Source organism: Bos indicus x Bos taurus, chromosome 6, assembly GCF_003369695.1.
Source record: "Bos indicus x Bos taurus breed Angus x Brahman F1 hybrid chromosome 6, Bos_hybrid_MaternalHap_v2.0, whole genome shotgun sequence".
Taxonomy (NCBI): Eukaryota; Metazoa; Chordata; class Mammalia; order Artiodactyla; family Bovidae; genus Bos; species Bos indicus x Bos taurus.
The window spans coordinates 83,510,974-83,535,985 of record NC_040081.1 but is presented as its reverse complement, the minus strand read 5'-3'; the positions used below and the strand labels follow the sequence as shown (position 1 = coordinate 83,535,985).

The following is a 25,012-nucleotide window of genomic DNA, read 5'->3' as shown; positions in this document are numbered from 1 at the left end:
GTGGAGCAGATCCAGGTGTTCCCCCAAGATTGGAAGAGCAATAGCCCAGTGCTGCTAGGGAGTAAATATAAACTACTTCTTTTTCAATATCTGTGTGAAAAAGCGTTTAGGGAGATAATCAGAGAATTCCTCAGCATACTGATGATGGTATAAGCAACAATATCTTAACTATCTCTTTTGGGTAATAATTGAGTTGAAATTTTTCAAATGTATTTCCTATTATTATATTGTTGTATCCAAAGACATATATTGATGTCTTTGATTTAAATAAATGATTATAGAATTTAAAAGTGTTCTTGACTAGAATCATTTTAATATTGAAATATTTAGCTATTTTCCTTCTGTTTCTTCTGTCTTTACTACAGGAGAAAAAAATAAGCAATATTCATACTTAAATTATAGTCATTATATATATCCTTTTCTCTCTAGGGTGACTCTGGTGGACCTCTGGTTGGTGAAGATTATAAAGGCACTTGGTTCCTTGCTGGTATTGTAAGCTGGGGAGATGAGTGTGCCCTTCCAAACAAGCCTGGAGTCTACACTCGAGTGACACACTACAGAGACTGGATCATGTCCAAAACTGGTCTCTAATGCAGAAGTACATTAAAGTTCAAAAATTATACCCTTGTTAAATATGTTTGTAATTCCAAACCATATTTAACTTAGTATCACCTCTCTTTATGCACATTTAATGTTTCAAATTTAAACATATTTGTATAATTTTAGAATTATGAAAACTTTTTATGTATTAGATTTTGACAAATATTTAGTGATAGCAATGGACCAGGACATAGAAATCTCCTTTCACCCCTCTCTAGACTGAAGGAAATTATTTGAGTAAATATGGATTGCAGTTTACTAAGGAGATTTTCTCTGTTGATTTGTAGATCCAGGTCCCTTGGGAAGTCACAGATTAGGTGTTATCAATAAACTCCCTTCTATTGCATATAAACAATCTTCTCCTGAATCACATGGACTCCTCCAGATCCACATATCAGTGGGTTGTAAGCTACCGAGTTGCAATAATACTGCCTATAAAAATTTTTTTCAGGAAAATTTGTCTACTTATTTTCTTTCCAGTTTTTGTACTAATGCCAATCCCCTATTGATGGCTTCCTTACCTTGAGTGACACACAATAGCATGATAATCCCATGAACTATCCCAAGTCAATAGATCCCTTGACAAATTCTGATGTCCCTACTATACAGTTATATGATATAGTTGTAACTAAGTATCTGCCTAACACAGTACTCTAAAATGAAACTTTTGCCGTAAAATTTTTGCATGAGTTAACACAGTAGGTTTATTATTTGATTGGTCTTAAAATATTCTGCTATATCTTGAGACATAAATGTGTAAAAATTAACATTTCTACGCCCCGCCAAAGTAGTGCTGAAGTCCTGGCCAGTGTTCCTAAGCACAAGAAGGCTGTAACGTGCTTTATGTAGAAAATGTACATGTTAGATGAGCATTCTCAGGCATAAGTTATAGTCCTGTGTCCATGAGTTCAATGTTAATGAATCAAAAACCTTGCACATCCAGAAAAGGGAAGAGGAAATTTTCTGATCTGTACGTGAGGCTGCTTCAGAGAGTGCTAAGCTGAAACTCATAGTATATGACAAAACCATAGGAAAGCTGCACAATGGTGAAAATTGTGGATTCATGAGATGAGGGCTGATTTTTTTTTAAACAAGTCAAAATTTTAATCATCAAAATAATTTTAATCGGCAAAATGTTATAACTTCAAATGGTATTTACACTGACAACACAAACATTGTCTAAAAGATCTTAATGAAATAGTTTAAATTTGCTTTTTCTTATTCCATCTTCAGAATTCATTGTGCATTTTACACTCAAAGCACATCTCAGTTCAGCTAAGCCAAACTTCAGATGGTCAATTGCCCCCTCTGGTTGATGGCTATAGTGCTGGACAAACCCATGTCTCATCCATTTCACCAACTCAAGTCGAAGCTAAATGATAGATTGAGTCTTTCTTTCTAACAAGCATCCCAAATATCAGAAGTTCTAGGCCAAGGGTCAATTATTAGTATTTTTTATTGGAGTATAATTGCTTTACAATGTTGTGCTAGCTTCTGCCGTACAACAAAGTAAATTACCTTTATATATACATGTATCCCTTTTGGACTTCACTCCCACCCTCTCCATCCCACCCACTAGGTCATCGCAGAGCACCGAGCTGAGCTCCCTGTGCTATACCACAGGTTCCCACCAGCCGTCTATTTTACACATATATTTATGTCAAATGCAATCACCCAATTCATCCCACCCTCCCCTTCTCACGCTGTGTCCGCACGTCTGCTCTCCACATCTATGTCTCTATTCCTGCCCTGGAACTAGGTTCATCTGTACCATTTTTCTAAATTATATGTACATGTATTAATATACAATATCTGTTTTTCTCCTTCTGACTTACTTCACTCTGTATGACAGCCATAAAAGGAATGAAATTGGGTCATTTTTAGAGATGTAGTTCGATCTTAAGGGCTGATTTTTTAAAGTATAGCGGACAGCATTGTTGTGCAGCTGAAAGTCAAAGAAACTCATGGTAACTAGTTTGCACGTTTCAAACTAGTTATAGTGTGATATTGTGATATAGTGATATAGTGTTATAGTGTGGAAAATGTCGAGCTTGCAGGTGAGACAGTTTCTGCATATCAGGGATTTGGGGAAGAATTTGTAAAGAAGTACAGTTGATTTATAATATTATGTTAAAGAATTTTTTAAAAACATCTGCTATATATTATACAGGAAAAGGCTTATGTGAAGAGCAGGTGTTCAACACTGATGACTTTGGCTTGTTTTTATAAGGATGTTGACAAATGAACCTGTGTGATGCAAGTGATATTTTTGGCTTGCAGAAACCTAACAGTGTATTTTCACTAGAATCAGTGGCTCAGTATTCACTAATTCAGAGTTCATGGCAACTTTATAGAATATAACTACCCAAACAAGTAAAATGAACTGTATATCTATACTATATTTTTGTTTAAAAATGCATGTGTTACATTTTTCTAAAAAAACACACTTCTCTTGATTTCTAACTCATCTATTTCTACCACTGATTTTTCTAAAGCAGTCTATTTCAGAACCAAAACAATCCATTAGAAAATATTTCCAGACCCTTCAGGAAGGCACTTATGAAGTAGATTCCATGTCCTGTGGTATAATATTTCACCCAGGTCTAGAAGTAGGAAGGAAGCCAGTATTTCTGAGCACGTGGTGACAACCAAAACGGAACCCAGGTAAGCAACTGGTCTAAGCTGCTCAAAACCCAGGAGCTAGCACAGAAGAAACTGACGAGGTACATAAGGTAAGTCCAATATGCTTATCTATCCTTATATAGTACTGAATAGACTCCTTCAGGGCCTCGGTGATGCAATGTTGTTGGTGGTGGTTAGTCTCTGAGTCATGTCTGACTGTCTTGTGACCCCATGGACTATAGCCCACAAGGATCTTCTGTCCATAGGATTTCCCAGGCTAGAATACTGGAGTGGGTTGCCGGTTCCTTCTCCAGGGGATCTTCCCAATCCAGGGATTGAACCAATGTCTCCTGCAATGACAGGTGGATTCTTTACCACTAAGACACCAAGGAAGCCCAAATGATGCTATATTCATATTTCATTCACCTGCCAAGAGAGTATATATAGCACGTATTTAGTAATTATTTATTTAATAAATGAATGTAAGACAACAAACAAATAAATGAAACTACAAGAATGGGCCATCTAAATTAAAATAACCACCCTTACTTTTAACATTATTCTTTCTTTGGCTGCTATAGAAGCAAACTAGCTGATGAGACAAATCAATCTGGTAATTTAATAAATTCCAATCTAAATCATACCAGTAGTAGGAAACATCATCCAACACTCAATGTGTAAGATACAGCAACAACACAGAGAAAGTTTCTAAGTGGCCCTAGTGTGAAATGGTCCAATTACAATATAAAGGGATGTATATTGTATATAAACATGCATGCTTCTGCTAATTCGATTCAGTAGTGTCCGACTCTGTGCGACCCCATAGACCGCAGCCCACCAGGCTCCCCCGTCCCTGGGATTCTCCAGGCAAGAACACTGGAGTGGGTTGCCATTTCCTTCTCCAATGCATGAAAGTGAAAAGTGAAAGTGAAGTCACTCAGTCGTGTCCGACTCTTAGCGACCCCATGGACTGCAGCCCACGAGGCTCCTCCGTCCGTGGGATTTTCCAGGCAAGAGTGCTGGAGTAGGGTGCCATTGCCTTCTCCGTAAGCATGCATAGACGTGGTTAAGACATTTATACAGTATTCCCTCTAATACCAAGCTACCCTATGAAATAATGTGCAAAAACGGCAAGTACAATAATTAGACAATTATAAAATCAAAGCAATAACAAAAATTTTTCATGAAGTTAATGATTTTATCTAAACATTAAGACTGATAAATTTGAATGCATCTCAATATTATATCAAATTGATTCTAACTGTTAAGGTATTAGTTTGATGTTTCATAGAGGACAGTTCTGAATAAATATATTTATCTAGTGTTTGGATGCTCAGCATTGTGTGATTGAAAAGAAAACAAATTTTTTGAGAAATTACAAATTTGTGATTCTTTAAATTACAAATCTTAACTGGATCAAGTTTTTTTTTAGTATTTTCTTCTTTTTCATTTTGCATGTATTGAACAGAACACTTAAGGTTTTTTTTTTAGAAAACATCTTCACTAAATTTACTTGAATAATATCCTAAGAGAATTTTAATTACAAAATTAAGTTTCAAACGTCCTTCTTCACTTAGGAAAAATGTTGTGAAAACCAGGCCATCTGCTGAGATACTACAGTTACATTTGGCCCTCAGAAAGTGTTTGTCTGCTTTGCTTTAGCACCCTGCTGGATTACAAGCCCACAAAACAAGTTCACCTTGATCTTTCACTTTAAATACAAAATATCTCAGGGACAAAATTTGACATAAATATAAACCTGTGACGTTATCAGCCAAAGAAGGCTGAAATAAAACAGGACTCCAAGTGCAATTACAATAAAATATCAGAAGTGCCAGAAACACGAGTCTTGAAGCTGCATCAGCCATAAAGGATGGCAAACAGTGACTCTCCTGAACAGAATGAAAACCTCTGTTCAGCGATCAACAGCAGCATCCCTCTAACACCAGGCAGCCTCCCCACCCTGACCCTATCTGGAAAGATCCGAGTGACAGTTACTTTCTTCCTTTTTCTACTCTCCACAATTTTCAACACTTCTTTCTTGTTGAAACTTCAGAATTGGACTCAAAGGAAAGAGAAGAGGAAAAAACTCTCGAGAATGAAGTTGCTTTTAAAACATTTGACTTTAGCCAACCTGCTGGAGACTCTGATTGTTATGCCACTGGATGGAATGTGGAACATAACTGTTCAATGGTATGCTGGAGAGCTCCTTTGTAAAGTCCTCAGCTATCTGAAGCTTTTCTCCATGTACGCCCCCGCCTTCATGATGGTGGTGATCAGCCTTGACCGCTCGCTGGCGATCACCAAGCCTCTAGCAGTGAAAAGCAACAGCAAGCTTGGACAGTTCATGATTGGCTTGGCCTGGCTTCTCAGTAGCATCTTTGCTGGACCACAGGTAAACCAACATTGCAAACTTTTTATGGAGATTACAGATTTCCTATCTAAATCTGAATGAAGGTCTTGTCAAAGGTAGTATTGTATTATCTCTAAGAGCTTGGGCTCTGGAAGTCAGAGTGTGGAATTTAATCCTGACTCTGCTCTGTTACCTTTGGCAAATATCTTAACCTCTCTGGGTTTCAGGTCTTGCATTTATAAAATGGAGGTAACGTCTACTTGATGCACCTTTGTAATGATTAAACAAATCATTTGTTAAGTTTTCTATCATACTATCTGGTACATAGTAAATGCTCCCTCAAAATGAAGCTATTCTCAAATTTGAACTCATCCTCATTTGATTCTTTCATCTACATTTTCTTTTACTCTGGTTGACATGGTAAATTGGGGGAATCTTTAGGAATAATAAAATTTGCATAGGTAGAAAGTATGCATAACTTGTTTTATTTGGAACTTCTTGAGTCTTCTGTCATTGCAGCATAGAAAGAACTAGCCTTAATTAGTATGTTCTGCAGTTTGCAGCTGGGTGGGATTGAATAAAAGGAAATGTGGGACATCTTAGACGTTTGGATATTTGAACATTTCCCTGAGGTTGACTTGAGCTTTATCTGGAGGTAGATGAGACTGTAACAGGCTGTTAGCAAAACTCTATGACTGTTGGTGCAGGCAAGGCCCTCTCCTTCAGAAAGTAGATAGCCCTCCAGACTGTCTTTATCAGAGGCACCCCAGCTGATGGATCTTCAGAATCTGCCTCTTCAACAGCCAAATCTCTGAAGAAGACGATGCATTCTTGAAAATGGCAAAGATGACCAAATTGTCTCTATGTTTGTGAATGTACCCTGTGATGAATCCAGGGTACAGGGATGTGTCAGGAAGTCAGAGTTTACCATGATCCTCCAAAAACTTGTCACTACAAATAGAAATTTATCTAGAGATTCTAAACTAGCCAGCTGGCATAAAAACAAACAAACAAACAAAAGCTGCCACACAAGATGCACTAAATAGTTCAGGACACTAGAAAGTTAGATAACTATATTCTCCCACCAATTCCTCACTTGACATTTTTTGTATATCAGTGTGTGTTTTATGGCAGAAAAAAAACAAAATGCTTTGATTTCCCTGGAGAAAAGTATATTAAAATTATTCTCACAGTGACTGCATATACAAGAATTAATTTAGCAAATATGTTACTTAAATGAGGTTACTTAGCAAAGGTTTATGCTCTGAAATTTTCCATTTTATTTCTTTGAACTATGAGTGATGTGTATTTATATATTGTTCAATTTTCTTAGAGAAGATAAACACAAGTTGGGTTCCTAACACTGAACCAGCTACTGATGAAACAAAGAGACAAAAAAATGTCATTCAGTTATAGAAATAAAACTTATACAAAATGAATACAACTATGTACAAAAAAGTTTTCAAGTCTATTACCAGTGTAAGAAGAGAGAGAGATGAATTATTAAAGTTAAAATGGTGAAGGAAGGGTAAAAGTAGGATAAACTGAGTTTTTTTTTTAAAGGTCTTTAACAATTTTATTAATGCTTATATAATAGGTCTTATGCTTAGTTGCTCAGTCATGTCTGACTCATTGCGACCCGGTGGACTGTAGCCTGTCAGGCTCCTCTGCCCGTGGGGATTCTCCAGGCAAAAATACTGGAGTGGGTTGCCATGCCCTCCCCCAGGGGATCTTCCCAATCCAGGGATCGAATCCAGGTCTCCCTCACTGTAGGCAGATTCTTTACCCGCTAAGCCACAAGGGAAGCCCTAAACTGAGTTTTTAAAGATGAATGTATTTGAATGGAAAAAAAAAAGCCAAGGATCACATGTATTTTTCAGCAAAAGTTGTAAAGTGATTAATTTTCAAAGGAGACTTGTTTGGCTCAAGTGACAGATTGACAGTAGCAGGAAATTAGATTTCATGGTTGCTGCCTTTCCTTTGACCTCATAGCACACTGTTTCTTTGTCAGAAAACATTGTAATTATGTACTTGTTTGTCTTTGCCATTATGATATGTGCTGCTACAACAGTGAAAACTGTTGTGTTCAATTTAATTCATATTCACAGTACTTAATGAGACACCCAACAAAAATATAAATTTTAAATGTTTGGATACTCTGATTCCTCTTCAGATCAAATAAACCTTTCACCTTTTACTAAAATGAAAACAAAGTTTGGATAGATGAATCAATAAATGGAGGTGGAATGGATGTATATAACAGAAGAAAGCTGGGGGAAACTCTGAGAACAATGTGGACGCCATATAACTTTCATGAGTCTTACACAAGGATTAAATGATTTTTTTGTTTTTCTTCATTTTCAATTTTTTGAAAAACAGTCTGTATACATCACCATGTAGGTTTAACGTGTACAGCATGATATCTTGATTTACATATAATGTGAAATGATTAACACAATAGTTTCAGCTAACTTCTTACATCATCTCATATTGACACAATGAAAAGAAAAAAGTTTTCTTTCCTTGTGATGAGCACTCTTAGGATTTACTCTCTTAACAACTTTTCTAAACATCATACATCAGTGTTAACTGTGGCCATCATGTTGTACATTATTAAAATGATGTACCTAAGAAAATTTACATATGGGTCACAGAATATGGTAGTATTGACGCTATTTCATTTTGTAAAACAAATGACTCATTCTTGCTTTCAGCAGCACTTTAAATTGATAAAGCACTTTGCTGAAGTTTCCTGAAAGACCTCACATTCATAATCTTATTTGGTATTTACACGGACTCTGTGAGGTACCTAAAGGTTATGCTATTATCCCCATTTCACATAAAAAAGACCATTCAAAGAGAACCTTTGAAATCAATGTCCTTCAAACCTTCTTGACAGTAATGGAAAGAAAGAAATACAGACTACATGAAGACTTAATCTATCTCTCATAGACCTATAACTGAGAAAAGTTTTCATAAAATAAATACTCTATTCTGTTCCAAATCATTTTTTATTACTGATTACAACTAACTGATGGGTACAACCCGCAGTTTGAAAAGTATTCACTTAAAAGGATTAATTGTTTGCCCAATGCCACTTGACCTGTTGTATTCCTGTCTTTTTGTTAAGTCCAGTTTATCTTTTTATTATAGCTCTCTGCTCTTTCTCTCTGAATAAAAGAGGCTTCAACCCTGTGAGTAATGTAATGTGTGCGTGATGGGGAAGACAAGAGATAGGAAAGGCTTTTGATTTCCAGGCTGTGTGATGCAGTGAGTACAGCTCACGCTTCACCACGCCCCACAAAGCCCATTGACAAAAGCACATCCTGTTGTGGCTAATTTAAAAGGCGTTTGAAAGGATGACTTTTAATTTTCATCCTGTGTTTGTTGTTATTCAATTGCTCAGTCATGTTCAACTCTTTGTGACCCCATGAACTGCAGGACACCAGACTTCCCTGTCCTTCACCATCTCCCAGAGTTTGCTCAAACTGATGTCCACTGAGTCAGTGAGTGATGCCATCCAACCATCTCATCCTCTGTCGTCCCCTTCTCTTCCTGCCCTCAATCTTTCCCAGCATCAAGGTCTTTTCTAATGAGTCAGCTCTTCACATCAGGTGGAGCTTCAGCTTCAGCAGCAGTCCTTCCAATGAATATTCAGGATTGATTTCCTTTAGGATTGTATTCATCCTTTGGTATATATATGGATATTCTATCACTTGATTAATTCATGCTAGGTTGGAAAAAGAAAAAAAAATTAACAAGCTAGTTGTCATGTTCCCAGGAACCTGAGAATTTATGACATTTTGCTAGAGTTCAGAATGACCAACTTTCAAACTGACCACCTTGCTTTTCCACCTTGTTGATCACCTCAGAGTTCTGTGATGGTTTGGGGATATATTTCCAAAACTTTCAGTGTCCTGTGACCACAATTTTATACTTTTGCTTGTAATTGAATTTTATTTAAAATGAAATTCCGTGTGGAGCTTCAATAAATGAAGCAGATATAAGTGGAGTTGCTCTGGTCAAATAGGGATAAGGGAGCCCCAGTCCTCTGTTTGACCATTCACCAGCTCCAGTCCTAGTCTCAGAAGACCTCAGATATCCCTGCAAGTCTGAAAGGCAGTGGGATTTAAACAAAGCTGGTTTCAAATCTCAGTGCTGTCTTTTACCAGCTATCTGAGTAATTTACTTAACCAAGTTTAAAAGGGTCATTGTAAAAAGTGCTATAAAGAGTAAGATATACACAATCATATATAAGACTTTAAGTATAAAGTCTTAAAAATGCATTACTATTCATTTCTTCCCCTTTTCCTACCTTAATTACTTCCTTCATAATAGGATTTTTGAAGTCAGGAGAAAAAAGTATTAGGGAAATATGAGTATGAAAATAAAATAATTATTTAAGAAACAGCAAACAAAATTGCTTATGTAAAGATTGCTTCAAAAAATTATGACATTTATTCTGACTGATAAGTAAATTTGGCCAATGTCCTCCCTAGTCACTAAGCTGTCTTATTCACTCTAAAAGATTTATATGCCAGAGCATAATGATTCAAGTCTTGGAGGTATTGTTTCTAAACATAGGATAAGAAAGGAAGAAAAGGCGGAAGGGAGAGGAAGGCAAGGCAAGACAGCCAACAGGACTTGAAAGGATATCTGACTTAAGACTGACTGTGGTCAGGCTAGTAGGTACATGTTAAGCAGAAAACATTTCCTGAATCTGGTGTGTCCATTTCCAATTAAAAAACGCAAGGTTTCTGATGACTGTCATCTAAGACCACAAAAATTCCAGAGCAGCAGATTATTTGCAGATAGAGTTCACATCACTGGTTTCTCTGTGTTACTAGGGAGAATTATATGTTGACAGCTTTTTAATTCTGTAGGTAACCCAGGCCTGAAGAGAAAATGCAGTCACCCTTGATATCCCCAGGGGATTGGTTCCTAGACATCCTCCTTCCCCACCGTGGTGGCCTCAGATAAGAAATTTCCCAGATGTTCAAGTCCCTTCTATAAAATACGATATACTATTTGCCTGTAACCTATGTACACCCTCCTATATACTTTAAATCATCTCTAGATTACTTATAATACCTAATACAATGTAAATGCTGTGTAAATAATTGTAAATACAATATAATATTATATAGACAGTTTCTGGAGCTTTCCAAGTTCACGTCTTACTCTTTGGAACTTTCTAAAAATTTTTTTCTGAATATTTTTCCATCTCTGGTTAGTTGAATCTGCAGATGTGGAACCCAAAGATTTGGAGGGTCTGTTGTATATGAGTATTCCTTTATTCTTTGGTGTGAAGATGTGTGGTCTGAATAAATGTGGAGGCTTGCCTGTTACAAACATAAATTTACAATGCTAGCAGGCTCTTCTGAACTTGACAAGCAGCTTGTGCATGCTCTATCCATGCTGTCACTTCAGTCATGTCTGACTCTTTGCAATCCTATGGACTGACTGTAGGCTGCCAGGCTCCTCTGTCCATGGAATTTTCCAGGCCAGAATACTGGAGTGGGTTGTCATGCCCTCCTCCAGGGGATCTTCCCGACCCAGGGATCAAAGTGGCATCGCTTATGTCTCCTGCATTGGCAGGAGGGTTCTTTGCCACTAGTGTCACCTGGGAAGACCCACAAGCAGCTTAAATTCAATAAATACTCACTACATGTGTACAATATGCCAAAAAATGTTACTGGAATATAGTAACAGCATACTAGTAGCAGAAATAACAATAATGGTGATGATTATTTTGATAAATAATAGTTATTCAGTACATAAATATGTGCCAGGAATTGTGTTAAATGCTTCTGTGTTGCTTTTTGTTTTTTTATTTGTCTCTGGTCATGCTGTGCGACTTGCAGGATCTCAGTTCCCCTAGCAGGATTGTAATCGGGCTTCAGCAGTGAAAGCCCAGAATCCTAACCACCAGGATTTCCAACCCGCTTGGAAAATTACATGAACAGAAGAGCCTGGTGGGCTATAGTCCATGTGGTCACAAAGAGTTGGCATGACTGAGCGACTGAGCATGCATGCATATCATTGTATCACAGTGTGCAATACTGTCTCTTTTTTCCTGTAAGAGGCTAGAGAAGGAAAAGGCAGGAAAATCTTAAGGTGAGAATAAATAGTTAAGTGATATCAGGAAAAATATGGTATAAGTTTATAAATATGTAAACATATGCAATATATATTTATATATTGTGTGCCTCAAAAAAATTTTTAATAATGGCTATGATTTATATAGTGCTAACTGTGGGCCAGGCATTACTCTAGGTGCTTTGCAAGTATTCGCTTGTTAACTGTCATGACAGTCCCTAGAGTTAAATACTATTTATATCTCCCTAGCCCACTAGGTTCCTCTGTCCATGGAATTCTCCAGGCAAGAATACTGGAGTGGGAAGCCATTCTTTTCTTTAGGGCATCTTCCCAACCCAGGGATCGAACCCGGGTTTCCTACTTTGCAGACGGATTCATTACTGTCTTAGCAGGGAATCCCAAGAGGAACCTAAAGCATAGCATCTAAAGATAATCACCTTCAGAAAGATTAAGTCATGGTGTCACTAATATGGGGTAAGGCGAAGGTTAAAAATTATGTGCTAAGAGGAATAGCATCTGCAAGTGACTGTAAAGGTGGAGAACAAACTGCTATTGTTTAGGGCAAAATAAAGTAAACACTGATGAGAACTGGGGCCAGGCATGAGAGAGGAGAAACAAAGAAACTTTTGAAATATCATCCAAGTATGAAAGAATCACTGGAAGTAAAGTATATCCCTATATTAATCATTCAAATGAACATGGTCTTGGAGTTGAAAATAAACTGAATGAAGCCTAAAACAAATTAGTTTGTGGGTGAGTAAAATTCTGAATTTTCATAACACTATAACTCTCCTTCGGAACTTGTCACAGTCTATTGAGTATTATAGTTGTCACATACATGCTGTATCTCCCCTAAGAAATATTTAATTTCTTGATAGCACAATATATTTAGTTCATCTTTCATGACAGAGTGTACCAAGTATAGTTTTATGACCAAGGAGTTGCTTTAAAAACAAGCATTCATTACATAAAGATGAAAACCAAATTCAAACCATAGTACTATAAAGTCCTTTTCATTGAAAGACTCATCATTATAACTTAAAAATATGAACTATTAAAGTGAAAATGTGACCCTGTGCAGAGCAGAAAATCAAATTCAGATTATATGGTTCCAAGGCTGACTAGGGAGATGGGAAGAAAAAACGATTTTTAAGAGTTAGAAGACTCTCAGGGTCATGTGAAAAACCCTTCCAAAGATTTCAATTCACAACACCTGTTGGGTCAAATTCAAAACTCAACTTTAAATAAGGGCAGTTTGCAAAGAAGTATGGAAAAACTGAAAGGGTCACTTTGTAACATGGAAAAAATTGATCTGGATCATAAAACAGAATTAGCTGAACTTGCTTTTCTTGACTTTAAGATTGATAATATTGTCATTGGGCGCCCTCTAGTGGATTAACCTAAAAATTCTTGTTTGCCCTTGAAGCTGAAAAGATCACAAACTGAAAATCAGCATTTTAATTACAAATAAAATAGGCTTGTATTTTATATTATATGTACTTAGATCTTATTATATATGTATTTATTTTGTTTATTATATTTTATATTTATTAAAACTTTTCTACTCTACAAGCAAAGAGGAAAACAGTATTTTTTTAAGGTATACTCTTTCCACTCTGCCACCCCCAAAAGGAAAGAAATTCTGAGCTTATTAAATTAACTAAATGGAATTTAAGTTTACTAATTCAGTCAACAACTAAATAAAAATGAATACTGCCCCTCACTTGCTTAAAACTTAAAAAAAACAAACAAACAAACAAACCTGCAACATTTTTGTTTGAATTAACTTATCAGTTTTAAAGCTCTTGGGCACTCTTATCTCTTCATTTTAATGATATTTTGTGGTAAAATGAAGTTTTTCAGTAGAAAATTTTGGAAATTATGAAGTAAGAAGTGTGCTTGACAAATTGGGAAAGAATGAATAAATGTCAACTAAAACTTGTTTGTGAAAACCACTTGCATTGTTTCCTTGTTGACTCAACAAGTTCTTTTTTTAAAATAATTTCACACTTAGGGAAAGGCTGCAAGAATCATACAAAGATTTCTAGGATACTTTTCCCTCAGATTCCCCAAATATTAACATGTTGCTACATTGCTTATTCTCTCTCTTGTATGCATGTTTTTATGGATTGTTTAAAAGTTCAGACATGATGCCTCTCTCGATACCTCAGTGTATTTTTTCTAGCACATAAGCGCAGTATAAAGTATCAAAATCGGGAAATTAACATTAATACAGTACTGCTGCTGCTGCTGCTAAGTCGCCTCAGTCGTGTCCGACTCTGTGCGACCCCATACACTGCAGCCTACCAGGCTCCCCTGTCCCTGGGATTCTCCAGGCAAGAACACTGGAGTGGGTTGCCATTTCCTTCTTCAATGCATAAAAGTGAAAAGTGAAAGTGAAGTCACTCAGTCGTGTCCGACTCCTAGCGACCCCATGGACTGCAGCCTACCAGGCTCCTCCGTCCATGGGATTTGCCAGGCAAAAGTACTGGAGTGGGTTGCCATTGCCTTCTCCAATACAGTACTACTGACTGCCAAAGAATTGATGCTTTTGAACTGTGGTGTTGGAGAAGACTCTTGAGAGTTCCTTGGACTGCAAGATCAAACCAGTCAACCCTAAAGGAAATCAGTCCTGAATATTCATTGGAAGGAATGATGCTGAAGCTGAAGCTCCAATACTTTGGCCACCTAATGTGAAGAACTGATTCCTTGGAAAAGACCCTGATGCTGGAAAAGACTGAAGGCAGGAGGAGAAGGGGATGACAGAGGATGAGATGGTTGGATGGCATTACTGACTCGATGGACATGAATTTGATCAAGCTCCAGGAGTTGGTGATGGACAGGGAAGCCTGGCGTGCTGCATTCCATGGGGTTGCAAAGAGTCAGACACAACTGAGTGACTGAACTGAACTGAAGTACTACCATTTAATCTATATGCCCTATTCATCTCTCAGCTGTCTCAATAATATCCCCTTTAATAAAGAAAATTCAAGATTATGCGAGAGGTTCAGTCGCCTTGTCTCTTTGCTTGCGTGTTCAGTCGTGTCCAACTCTTTCTGACCCCATGGACTGTAGCCTGTCAGGCTCTTCTATCCACAGAATTTTTCAGGCAAGAATACTGGAGTGGGTAGCCATTTCCTACTCCAGGGGATCTTCCCAACCCAGGGATCAAACCTGTGTCTTCTGCATTGACAGGGAGATCCTTTACCACTGAGTCACCTGGTAAGACCCTTTGTCTCTTTAGTCTCCTTTAAACTAGAACAGTTCCTTGGTCTTTCTTTGTATTTCATGACACTGACATTTTTGAAGAGTGCAGACAAGTTGTTTTGTAGAATGCCCCTCAATTTGAGTTTGATTGATATTTTCTTGGGGGTAGATTCAGGTTGTGCACTTGTCAACTGAAAAAAAATCTATGACCTAAAAGTTGAGAAATATGTTTTATTCAGTAGACTTTTGAGAACTTAAGCCTAGAAGACAGTCTCTCAGATTGCTCCCAATTCATAAGAGGCAACAGAGGAGCCAGGAGTTTTTAATAGGAGGCTTCTTTGCAACAAAAACCTGGTAGTCAGAACATCAGAAGATTGTTGCTAATTAAAGAAAAACCATACATCTCAGGTTAATGAATGTAGCGCTTTTCTAAGTACAGAAAAATGCAAGAGTTTGGGCTTATTGAGATCATTCCTTTGATACATCATCTTAACTATCTAGGGCCATGTTTCTACTTTTCTCCATCCTGAATCCACTCCTTAGGGAGCACTCCTGAGGGTAAGTACAGTGGCTAATAACTTGATGGCCACAACATCCTTTGTTTACTGTGTAAGCGACATTCTTTGTCTACATTGTTGTTCTTCAGTCACTCAGTCGTATCCAACTTTTGGCAACCCCATGGGATGCAGCACACCAGGCTTTCCTGTCCTTCACTATCTCCCAGAGCTTGCTTAAAATCATGTCCATTGAGTCAGTGATGCCATCCAACCATCTCATCCTCTGTCATCCCCTTGTCCTCCCACCTTCTATCTTTCCCAGCATCAGGTCTTTTCTAATGAGTCAGTTCTTTCCATCAGGTGGCCCAAGTATTGGAGCTTCAGCTTCAGTCCTTCCAATGAATACTCAGGATTGATATCCTTTAGGATTGACTGATTTGATTTTTAACAAAAACATGAAAGAGGTGACTCAGTTCTTCTCAATGCTTTCTAGAAGGAAGCAGATGCTGTCAATCTGTCCCATTATTGGCAATGTTAGCTTAATTATTTGGTTATTTCTCTACTGTAAAGTTATTACTTTACTGTTTATAATGTTTTGCCATTCATTGGTGATCTTGCCTGAATCAATTATTATTATAGTAACTACAAAATGGTAATCACTACTTCCATTGTATCTTTTACATTTACTAGCTGACTTTCTGTATAGTAAAGAGCTTTTTCCTTTCCCCATGTATTTGTTATTCTGGTTTTGTCATTTACATCAGCATGGAGTCATGGTTTCTTTATTTGAACTCTTATTCTTTTCTATCGGGGTTTGTTTGTTTGTTTTCATGCTTAAACTATCCCAAATTTGGCCAATGGGACCTCTTTCAAGCTGGTGCCTGAAATGTTTTCACATGCTCCATCATTCTCTGGGCATTTCCAGACTTTTTGGCACAGCAGGTGTTCCAACGACTTATTGTGCTTTGATTGCCCCAACCTTGGGATTACGCACTTCGCCAATGAGCTCTGATTCCTTTTGGTAGAGAATGATACTAAAAATAAGATCTGCATACACACTGAGGAAACCAGAAGGGAAAGAGACACGTGTACCCCAATGTTCATCGCAGCACTGTTTATAATAGCCAGGACATGGAAGCAACCTAGATGTCCATCAGCAGATGAATGGATAAGAAAGCTATGGCACATATACACAATGGAGTATTACTCAGCCATTAAAAAGAATACATTTGAATCAGTTCTAATGAGGTGGATGAAACTGGAGCCTATTATACAGAGTGAAGTAAGCCAGAAGGAAAAACATAAATACAGTATACTAACGCATATATATGGAATTTAGAAAGATGGTAACAATAACCCTGTGTACGAGACAGCAAAAGAGACACTGATGTACAGAACAGTCTTATGGACTCTGTGGGAGAGGGAGAGGGTGGGAAGATTTGGGAGAATGACATTGAAACATGTAAAATATCATGTAAGAAACGAGTTGCCAGTCCAGGTTCGATGCACAATACTGGATGCTTGGGGCTAGTGCACTGGGACGACCCAGAGGGATGGTATGGGGAGGGAGGAGGGAGGAGGGTTCAGGATGGGGAACACATGTATACCTGTGGCGGATTCATTTTGATATTTGGCAAAACTAATACAATTATGTAAAGTTTAAAAATAAAATAAAAATTAAAAAAAAAATAAAAATAAGATCTGGGTACTGGAGAGCGGGGTATGCTCACTGCTACTTAGATGACATTGTTCTTAGCCTCTCTCCACACAGAGCTAGAATAAATGTATGTACATGTATACACACACACCTTCAGATAGAAATTTCCCTCCCTCTTTTTTTACTACTCTATAGGACTCCATTGTGTGGTCCACCATAGTTTATTCAGCTGGTGTTCTATGAATTAATATTTAGATTATTTTCAATGTTTTTCACGTATAAACAATGCATCAGTGAATAATCTTGTGCACATGTATGTTCATATAATGGAAGTAGGGGTGTATCTTCATGGAAAACTCCTGAATGTCAGATTGCTGAGTCAAAGGTAAGTACAAATGTATACTAATTATTGCCAAATTCCTCTCCTTAATGATTGTACCAATTTGTGTGCCCATTAGCAATGTATGAGAGTTTCTGTTTCCCTATAGCCTTCCCATGAGAGTGTGCTACTGTTTTGTTTTTGTTTTTTAATTTTGCCAGACTTGATAGTGCGAAATGGCATATCAGTGTAGCCTTAATTGATTGACACTGCTCTTATCATAAGTGAGGTTGAAACTATGTTTTTATATACTTAAGGGTCACTGTTACACCCTTTTTTAATGAACTGTCTGTACATGTTTCTGGCCATTTTAATGAGATCTTATGTCACAAAAATAAAATTTAAATATTTATTTTGAGGGCATATTCTAAATGCCAGACAGTTTTTTTGTGCTGCAGATTTAACAATAAAATCACTTGCAAAAAGTTTACTCATCATAATAGCATATGAAATTGAAATACAGAGGAGGTTTAAATCTTTGGTTGGTGATTATTCGGCAAGGCTGAAATAATTTTGGAAGAAATTCAAAATCCTACAGATCCATTCACATTACCCAAACATATTTAAACTAAAGATCCACTTACAACTTTTTGTAGAAAAGCCAAAAGCCAAATGTCAAGAAGCTTAGCAGTTGCTTTGGGCAACAACATGTTAGAAGATTAGTATAATACAGAAGAGAAAACTTTCGAGAAAACTTGCAAATATTGTTTGAAAATAAGCAATATCCCTTTTTAATGTTTTAAATTTTCTCCTACAGCTATACATCTTTGGGATGATCCATTTAGCAGATGACTCTGGACAGACTGAAGGTTTCTCTCAGTGTGTAACACACTGCAGTTTTCCACAGTGGTGGCATCAAGCCTTTTATAACTTTTTCACCTTCAGCTGCCTCTTCATCATCCCTCTTCTCATCATGGTGATCTGCAATGCAAAAATCATCTTTACCCTAACAAGGGTCCTTCATCAGGATCCCCACAGTATGTATTTCTCAGATTAATTGTGGATGGACAGTTGTTAACGGCAATACCCCAACCAGAGAATCAGAGTGGCACTTGCTGTGCCAGGTACTATTTTATCTGTAATAGTGTTGTATTGTAATAGTATTGTGATATTATTATGAGCAACTAACATACATTAATTAACTCTTTCAGTATTCAAAATCACCCTATGAGGCAATACTTTTATTATCCCCAATTTAGAGATGAGGTAATTTAATATCTCCCCATATTATAAATTTACAGCATGGAATTAAAGCTAAAAGGACAATTACTTCATTTACCCAGTAGAAACATGGGCAAATTGTTCCTGCTGGTTCATCATAACACTTTATCAAACACCTGATGCCTAGAATATAGCAAAGTACAACTCATAATATAGTTGCCAATAGACCTGTTAAAGTTAAGTTGTTCTGTATCACATTCAAATCTCCTGTATCTACACAGTGTATCCACACACTATGCACATTTCGGTGTGTGTGTTGAGTGTGCTAAATATTATGGAACATGCAATTGACTATTTGATCTTTCACTTCAGGCACATGGTTGTATCTTTTTTGCTTCAATAATCTGTTGCATTCTCAAAAACAAATGTATGAATTTTTAAAATTTTATATTGGAGTATCGTTGATTAGCAATATGGTATTAAGTCCTGATGTACAGCAAAATGATTCAGTCATACATATACACATATTTATTTATTTTTAAATTCTTTTCCCATTTAGGTTATTTTAGAATAACCTAATAACAGAATAGAGTTCCCTGTGCTATACAGTAGTCCCTTGTTGGTTATCTATTTTTTGAATGAATACCTTTTTCCATCCCCTCACGTTCAGTCGGTGGTGGTGATTGCTAAATCTTATCTGGCTCTTTTGTGGTCTCTATGTATCCCTAGATCTGAAGTGTGTCTCTTGTAGACAGCATATATATATAGGTCTTGTTTTGGTATCTACTCAGCCAGTCTCTGTCTTTTGGTTGGACTGTTTAATCTGTTTACACTTAAGATAATTATAGACATGAATGTTCTTATTGCCATTTTTTTGGATTTGTTTTTGTAAGTTTTTTCCTTCCCTTCCTATTTCGTTCTCTTCTCTTGTGATTGATGACTCACTTTCAGTTCAGTTCACTCAGTCATGTCTGGCTCTTTGGGACCCCATGGACTGCAGCACACCAGGCTTCCCTGTTCGTCACCAACTCCCGGAGCTTGCTCAAATTCATGTCCATCGTGTTGGTGATGCTATCCAACCATCTTATCTCATCTCATCTCATCTCATCCTCATCTCATCTCATCCAACCCTTCTCTTCCTGCCTTCAATCTTTCCCAGCATCAGGGTTTTTTCCAATGAGTCAGTTCTTCGCATCAGGTGGCCAAAATATTGGAGCTTCAGTTTCAGCATCAGTCTTTCCAATGAATATTTAGGACTGATTTCCTGTAAGATTCACTTTAGTTTTGTGTTTGGACTCCTTTTTCTTGTGTGTGTGTGTGTATCTATTGTATATTTTTGGTTTCTGGTTACCATGAGGTTTTGATATAGCAGCCTATATGTAAACAAGACTGTTTTAAGTTGCAGGTCTTTTAATTTCAAATGCCTTTCCAATATCTTGCATTTATGCTCTCCTCACAGTTAATCGTTTTGATTTTGTATTTGTCTACAGATGATTTCCTACCTTTATTGTATGTTTGCCTTCACCAGTAAGCATTTCCATTCATAATTTTCCTGTTTCTAGTTGTGACCTTTTCTTCTCCCCCTGGAGAACTTTTAGCATTTGCTCCAAAGCTGGTCTTGTGGTGCTGAATTCTCCTAGCTTTTGCTTGTCTGTAAAGCTTTTGATTTTTCCATCAAATCTGAATGAGAGCCTTGCTGAGCAGAGTGTTTTTGGTTATGGGTTCTCTCATCACTTTAAATACAGTAAATCCTCTATATACAAACCTTAAAGTTGTGAACTTTCAAAGATATGAATGTGCCTTCACATGTCCAATCACATAAGTCAGTTCATGTGTCTAGTGTGTTAAAATGGCAGCCTTCAAGAGGGCTACACCAATGAGTCCTCATAGTGAGCCACAACCACCCCCTGCCTCCATAGGAGACCCTCCAACACTAGCAGGTAAATCTAACTCAGTCTTTTATGAGGTCCCCATTTTTAACTTGGGTCCTAGTATTCACAAGACCTTGTGGGTGCCCTCCAATAGTGGAGTTTCTGTTTCCTCCAGTCCTGTTTAACTCCTAAGATCAAACCCTGCTGGTCTTCAAGGACAGATTCTCTGGGGGCTCTCCTATTGCCAGATCCCCAAGCTGGGGAGCTTGATGTGGGACTCAGAACTTTCACTCCTGTGGGAGAATTCCTGTGGTCTAATTATTTTACAGTTTGTGGGTTACCCACCTGGTATGTATGTAATTTGATTTTATCACTATTGCACCCCTCCTACCATCTCATTATGTCTCCTTCTTTATCTTTGGATGTTCAGTTCAGTTCAGTTCAGTCGCTCAGTCATGTCCGACTCTTTGCGACCCCATGAATCACAGCACTCCAGGCCTCCCTGTCCATCACCAACTCCCGGAGCTTACTCAAATTCATGTCCATTGAGTCGGTGATACCATCCAACAATCTCATACTCTGTCGTCCCCTTTTCCACCTGTCCCCAATCCCTCCCAGCATCAGGGTCTTTTCCAGTGAGTCAACTCTTCGCATGAGGTGGCCAAAGTATTGGAGTTTCAGCCTCAGCATCAGTCCTTCCAATGAATACCCAGGACTGATTTCCTTTAGAATGGACTGGTTGGATCTCCTTGCAGTCCAAGGGACTCTCAAGAGTCTTCTCCAACACCACAGTTCAAAAGCATCAATTCTTCGGCGCTCAGCCTTCCTCACAGTCCAACTCTCATATCCATACATGATGTAGGGTATCTTTTTTGTTAGGTTCTAGTGGGGTTTTTTTTGTTGACAGCTGTTCAGCAGTTAGTTCTGATTTTGGTGTTTCTATAAGAAGAGGTGAGCTAATGTCCTTCAACTCCTCCATCGTGTATTATTCCTTAAATCTCCTTAATGCCAACTAGTATTCTGACACCAATCCAGTGCATGTGTTTCTTGCCTGCACCAAGCTTACATCACCTCCTATGATGGCAACAGGGCTTCCTGTTTGGTCAGTCAGGAAAGGTGAAAAATTATAAATTTATAAAATAAATGTGGCTATGTTGGTATGACAACCAAAGGGCAGAGAATTAAATTCAGTTCAACCTCAGTCTACTCTCTTAAAATTTTATTTGAAGAATTTGAGTAACCTCCTATTTCAAATCCTTATTAGTTTGATGGAAAATTTATTTTAAGAGCATTACTATCTTTAATATTTCTATTTATTATGTAGCTGAGTGGAAAACTTGAAATATAAACATGCTTTGCAAGCATATTGTCATTATTAAAATTATTAGCAATTTGCCTCCATTATATTCACCAGGTTGAATTATGATTCTCTGTTCCTTTTTTTCTATTTTGGCTTTGTAATAAAACTGGTTATTAAAAACACCTTCTATTTTCTCTGTTTAAAAGAACTACAACTGAATCAGTCCAAGAACAATATACCACGAGCTCGGCTGAGGACCCTAAAGATGACGGTTGCATTTGCCACTTCATTTACTGTCTGCTGGACGCCCTACTATGTCCTTGGAATTTGGTATTGGTTTGATCCTGACATGGTAAACAGGGTGTCAGATCCAGTAAATCACTTCTTCTTTCTCTTTGCTTTTTTAAATCCATGCTTTGATCCACTTATATATGGATATTTCTCTCTATAATTGTTAGACTGCATAGAAAGTCAAAGAAAGGCAAAGTAATGAATTTCCCCTTTTGGGAATGAGAAACACAAAGCATAGTGTGACATATTTACATATGAATAAAGTAGAGTTTAAGGTAATGTTACGCTTCTTCCTTTAGAAATCACAGAAACTCAATTACAAGGAAAAGATTTTTTTCAGGAAAAATAATGAAATATTTTCACTTAATCACGTTTCTGAATTAATCTCTTTGCTTTCTGAACCCCTATAACACATTATATGGGTTTTTTAGTCACTTTATTCTTGTATAATAATATATAAATATTTAAAATAGCCATGGCCTAAGGCAAACAAATGCCAAAAATTAACACTGAGAAACACAGACCTTTTTCTGCAAAGGGGCTTAGCAACAATTACAATCTTATGCTAAGATAAAAATACATAAAGCACAGATAGTATTTCCCCTGCCCATATGATCAGTTTTTCCTCCTGTGGATTAAGAAAAAATGCAATGAATCTAATTTTTTCCTTGGCTTCAAAAGCATTCTGATATTTGGAGTATTCAGCAACCAACCCACTATCCACTCCTTCAACTTGACAAGTTCTCCTTCATCCCATTCTTCACCTGGTACAGGTTGTGAAGTACCTCCATATAAAAGGGAGTTTCAGAGGGGTTCAGATTTGGACTGGGGGATAGAACATTCCTGTCAGCTATGTGGTCTATGGAGTTTGTGGTAATTAAGTGCAGTAATAACAACACTGTTTTAATATACAATCAAGAAAAAATCTATAGTGATTATGTTTTATAAATAGTCTACCCTGTCTTTTAAGATGATGGATTTTTTCTGTCTTCTGATTTTTCTAAATCCATAATCCACAAATCACTAAAAAAAAGAGAGAGAGAGAGAGATCAAGCAAATGCACAAGCAAAATATTATTTGATATGTAAAATGAACTCTGAAAACCTCAATCTCACTATTACAAGTCAAAAGAGACAGAAGAGTGTTAGAAAAAGGAAAAGAAAACTCTCTGTAAATGTGTAACTAACATCCACTGATATTTGCATTAAATGGTGTGGTTTCCAAAATATGTTGGCACAATACCTCTTTTAATTCAGGCCTGTTTCCACACATTCCATGAAAAGGGGAATAGGATAAAAAGGTTCTTTAGTATCCACTAAATAAGAAAACTATATAAGGGACTTAAAAGAAACTCAACCACTATTCATTTTTTTAAATAGGTAAAATATTACTATATTCACATGTGATATGCAGTGCCACATTGAAGATGAAATGTAATTTCCACATATTCCAGACCTTATGGAACCGTGGAAAGTAAATTGCTAATTAAACTAATGGTAGGTCTTTGCTTTCCTTATTTTTCTCTCCTCATACTTTGTCTTTTAGTTTTGTAGGGTGTGGTGGGTTTTTTTCCCACATTCTATATTATTTTCCAATTCTGTCTTCATTAATTGAATTCCTTCTTTCTACTTTTTTTTCATACACATCTCCTTTTTACTAAACTCATACCTTTAGTTAGCCAATCAATGACCCAACTCCACAACTGAATTGGGCTGGACTCAAAATTTGTAAAGTGCTAAAATACTCAAAGTTAACTTTAAAGGTGTGTATATTGATACCAAGAATATATAGTTCTGCTAGATGACACAGGAATATAAAGATAAGTCACAACAAAATCATTCTTCTCCTTTGTCTCTTTATCATGCATATTCTTACTGCTAAACTATAACAATTTTGATGTGTGGATTTAAAAGCAAAAATATATGGGATTCAATCTAAGGGCTTTAGTAGATATATTTATAAAACGTATGTCAGTTTGGCTTTGTTCATGGAACTGTTTTATTTAGATATGTTCTCAGGCATTTTTAAAAAATATATTAACTAAAGGGCTATTCAAAATCTTTATGCAGGTGTTTTTAACCTGTGCTCTATGCACAAAACTATTTCGATGGAACAACTTTTCTTTGATTCTTATTTCTATTATTTTATGCACTTAAAAACATTATCCTGAGAGGAATTTACAGGCCAAATCAGGCTGCCAAAGGAGCAACGTCACACAAAAATTAAGAATTGCCAACTGATTTTGTATATTTATAAAGAAGTTTATTATAATAAAAATGTATCAGAATGTATTCATCTATTTGTGCATAGTCACAACCCCATGGACTGTGTTTATATATACATAATAATATTGAAACTGGATTTCAATTTGATCACTCACCATTTTAACCTTGGAAACTCTCTTAAGGGTCCAAATATATGAAAAACTTTGCAGAAATAACTATATTATATAAAATATTGTGGTATGTAAATTATGATATGAATATGGATACAAACCAAAATTAATAGTGCAAAAGGTAAATGTAACTTTTAAGTTAAAAGTACATCACTCAACAAAGAGTATTTAATATTTGATATTATAATCATTTACTCTATTTTCAGGCATAACAAAAAATGAGGATTCCTTGTATCTTCTGTAATCAAATCTATCAGATAATTAAGAGTCTATCTTGGCTGTCTTTTCTTCTATTTAGCATATGCTGCTGCTGCTGCTAAGTCGCTTCAGTCGTGTCCGACTCTGTGCGACCCCATAGACGGCAGCCCATCAGGCTCCCCCATCCCTGGGATTCTCCAGGCAAGAACACTGAAGTGGGTTGCCAGTTCCTTCTCCAATGCATGAAAGTGAAAAGTGAAAGTGAAGTCGCTCGTAAAACAGGTTAAAAAATGGATTTCTGCTTGCAATTCAATTTAGTTATACATAACATGAACAAACAACACTGAATTAAACAAAGATTGCACAAATTCAACTTCAGTCT

The 25,012-nt window shown here is 36.9% G+C and overlaps 2 protein-coding genes across 3 annotated transcripts in view; both read left to right on the top strand.

Moving 5' to 3' along the window:
* Nucleotides 1–620, top strand: part of LOC113894726 (transmembrane protease serine 11C-like) — a 67,357-nt gene extending 66,737 nt beyond the window's left edge. The window contains exon 10 of the mRNA XM_027545399.1: nucleotides 430–620. Coding sequence (XP_027401200.1) covers nucleotides 430–591 — 162 coding nt within the window. The 3' untranslated portion in view covers nucleotides 592–620. The remainder of the gene's footprint in view (nucleotides 1–429) is intronic.
* A 4,372-nt stretch (nucleotides 621–4,992) lies between these two features.
* GNRHR (gonadotropin releasing hormone receptor) lies at nucleotides 4,993–24,328 on the top strand. Of its 2 annotated transcripts, none has more exons than XM_027544637.1 (3): nucleotides 4,993–5,617; nucleotides 18,300–18,391; nucleotides 21,953–22,180. In XM_027544637.1, the coding sequence occupies exons 1-3, from the start codon at nucleotides 5,096–5,098 to the stop codon at nucleotides 22,086–22,088; spliced, it is 750 nt and encodes a 249-aa protein (XP_027400438.1). In that variant the 5' UTR covers nucleotides 4,993–5,095; the 3' UTR covers nucleotides 22,089–22,180. The 2 variants fall into 2 exon arrangements, with proteins under 2 accessions (XP_027400438.1, XP_027400437.1); XM_027544636.1 differs by having other exon boundaries at nucleotides 4,994–5,617; nucleotides 18,172–18,391; nucleotides 21,953–24,328.
* The last annotated feature ends 684 nt before the right edge of the window (nucleotides 24,329–25,012 follow it).

Excerpts from the sequence above, each read along its gene's own strand:
- GNRHR (XM_027544636.1), top strand. The coding sequence starts at position 5,096 with ATGGCAAACAGTGACTCTCCTGAACAGAATGAAAACCTCTGTTCAGCG. Across the intron at positions 5,618-18,171 it reads GCATCTTTGCTGGACCACAG|CTATACATCTTTGGGATGAT; the intron begins GTAAACCAACAT and ends TTTCTCCTACAG. Across the intron at positions 18,392-21,952 it reads CCTTCATCAGGATCCCCACA|AACTACAACTGAATCAGTCC; the intron begins GTATGTATTTCT and ends TCTGTTTAAAAG.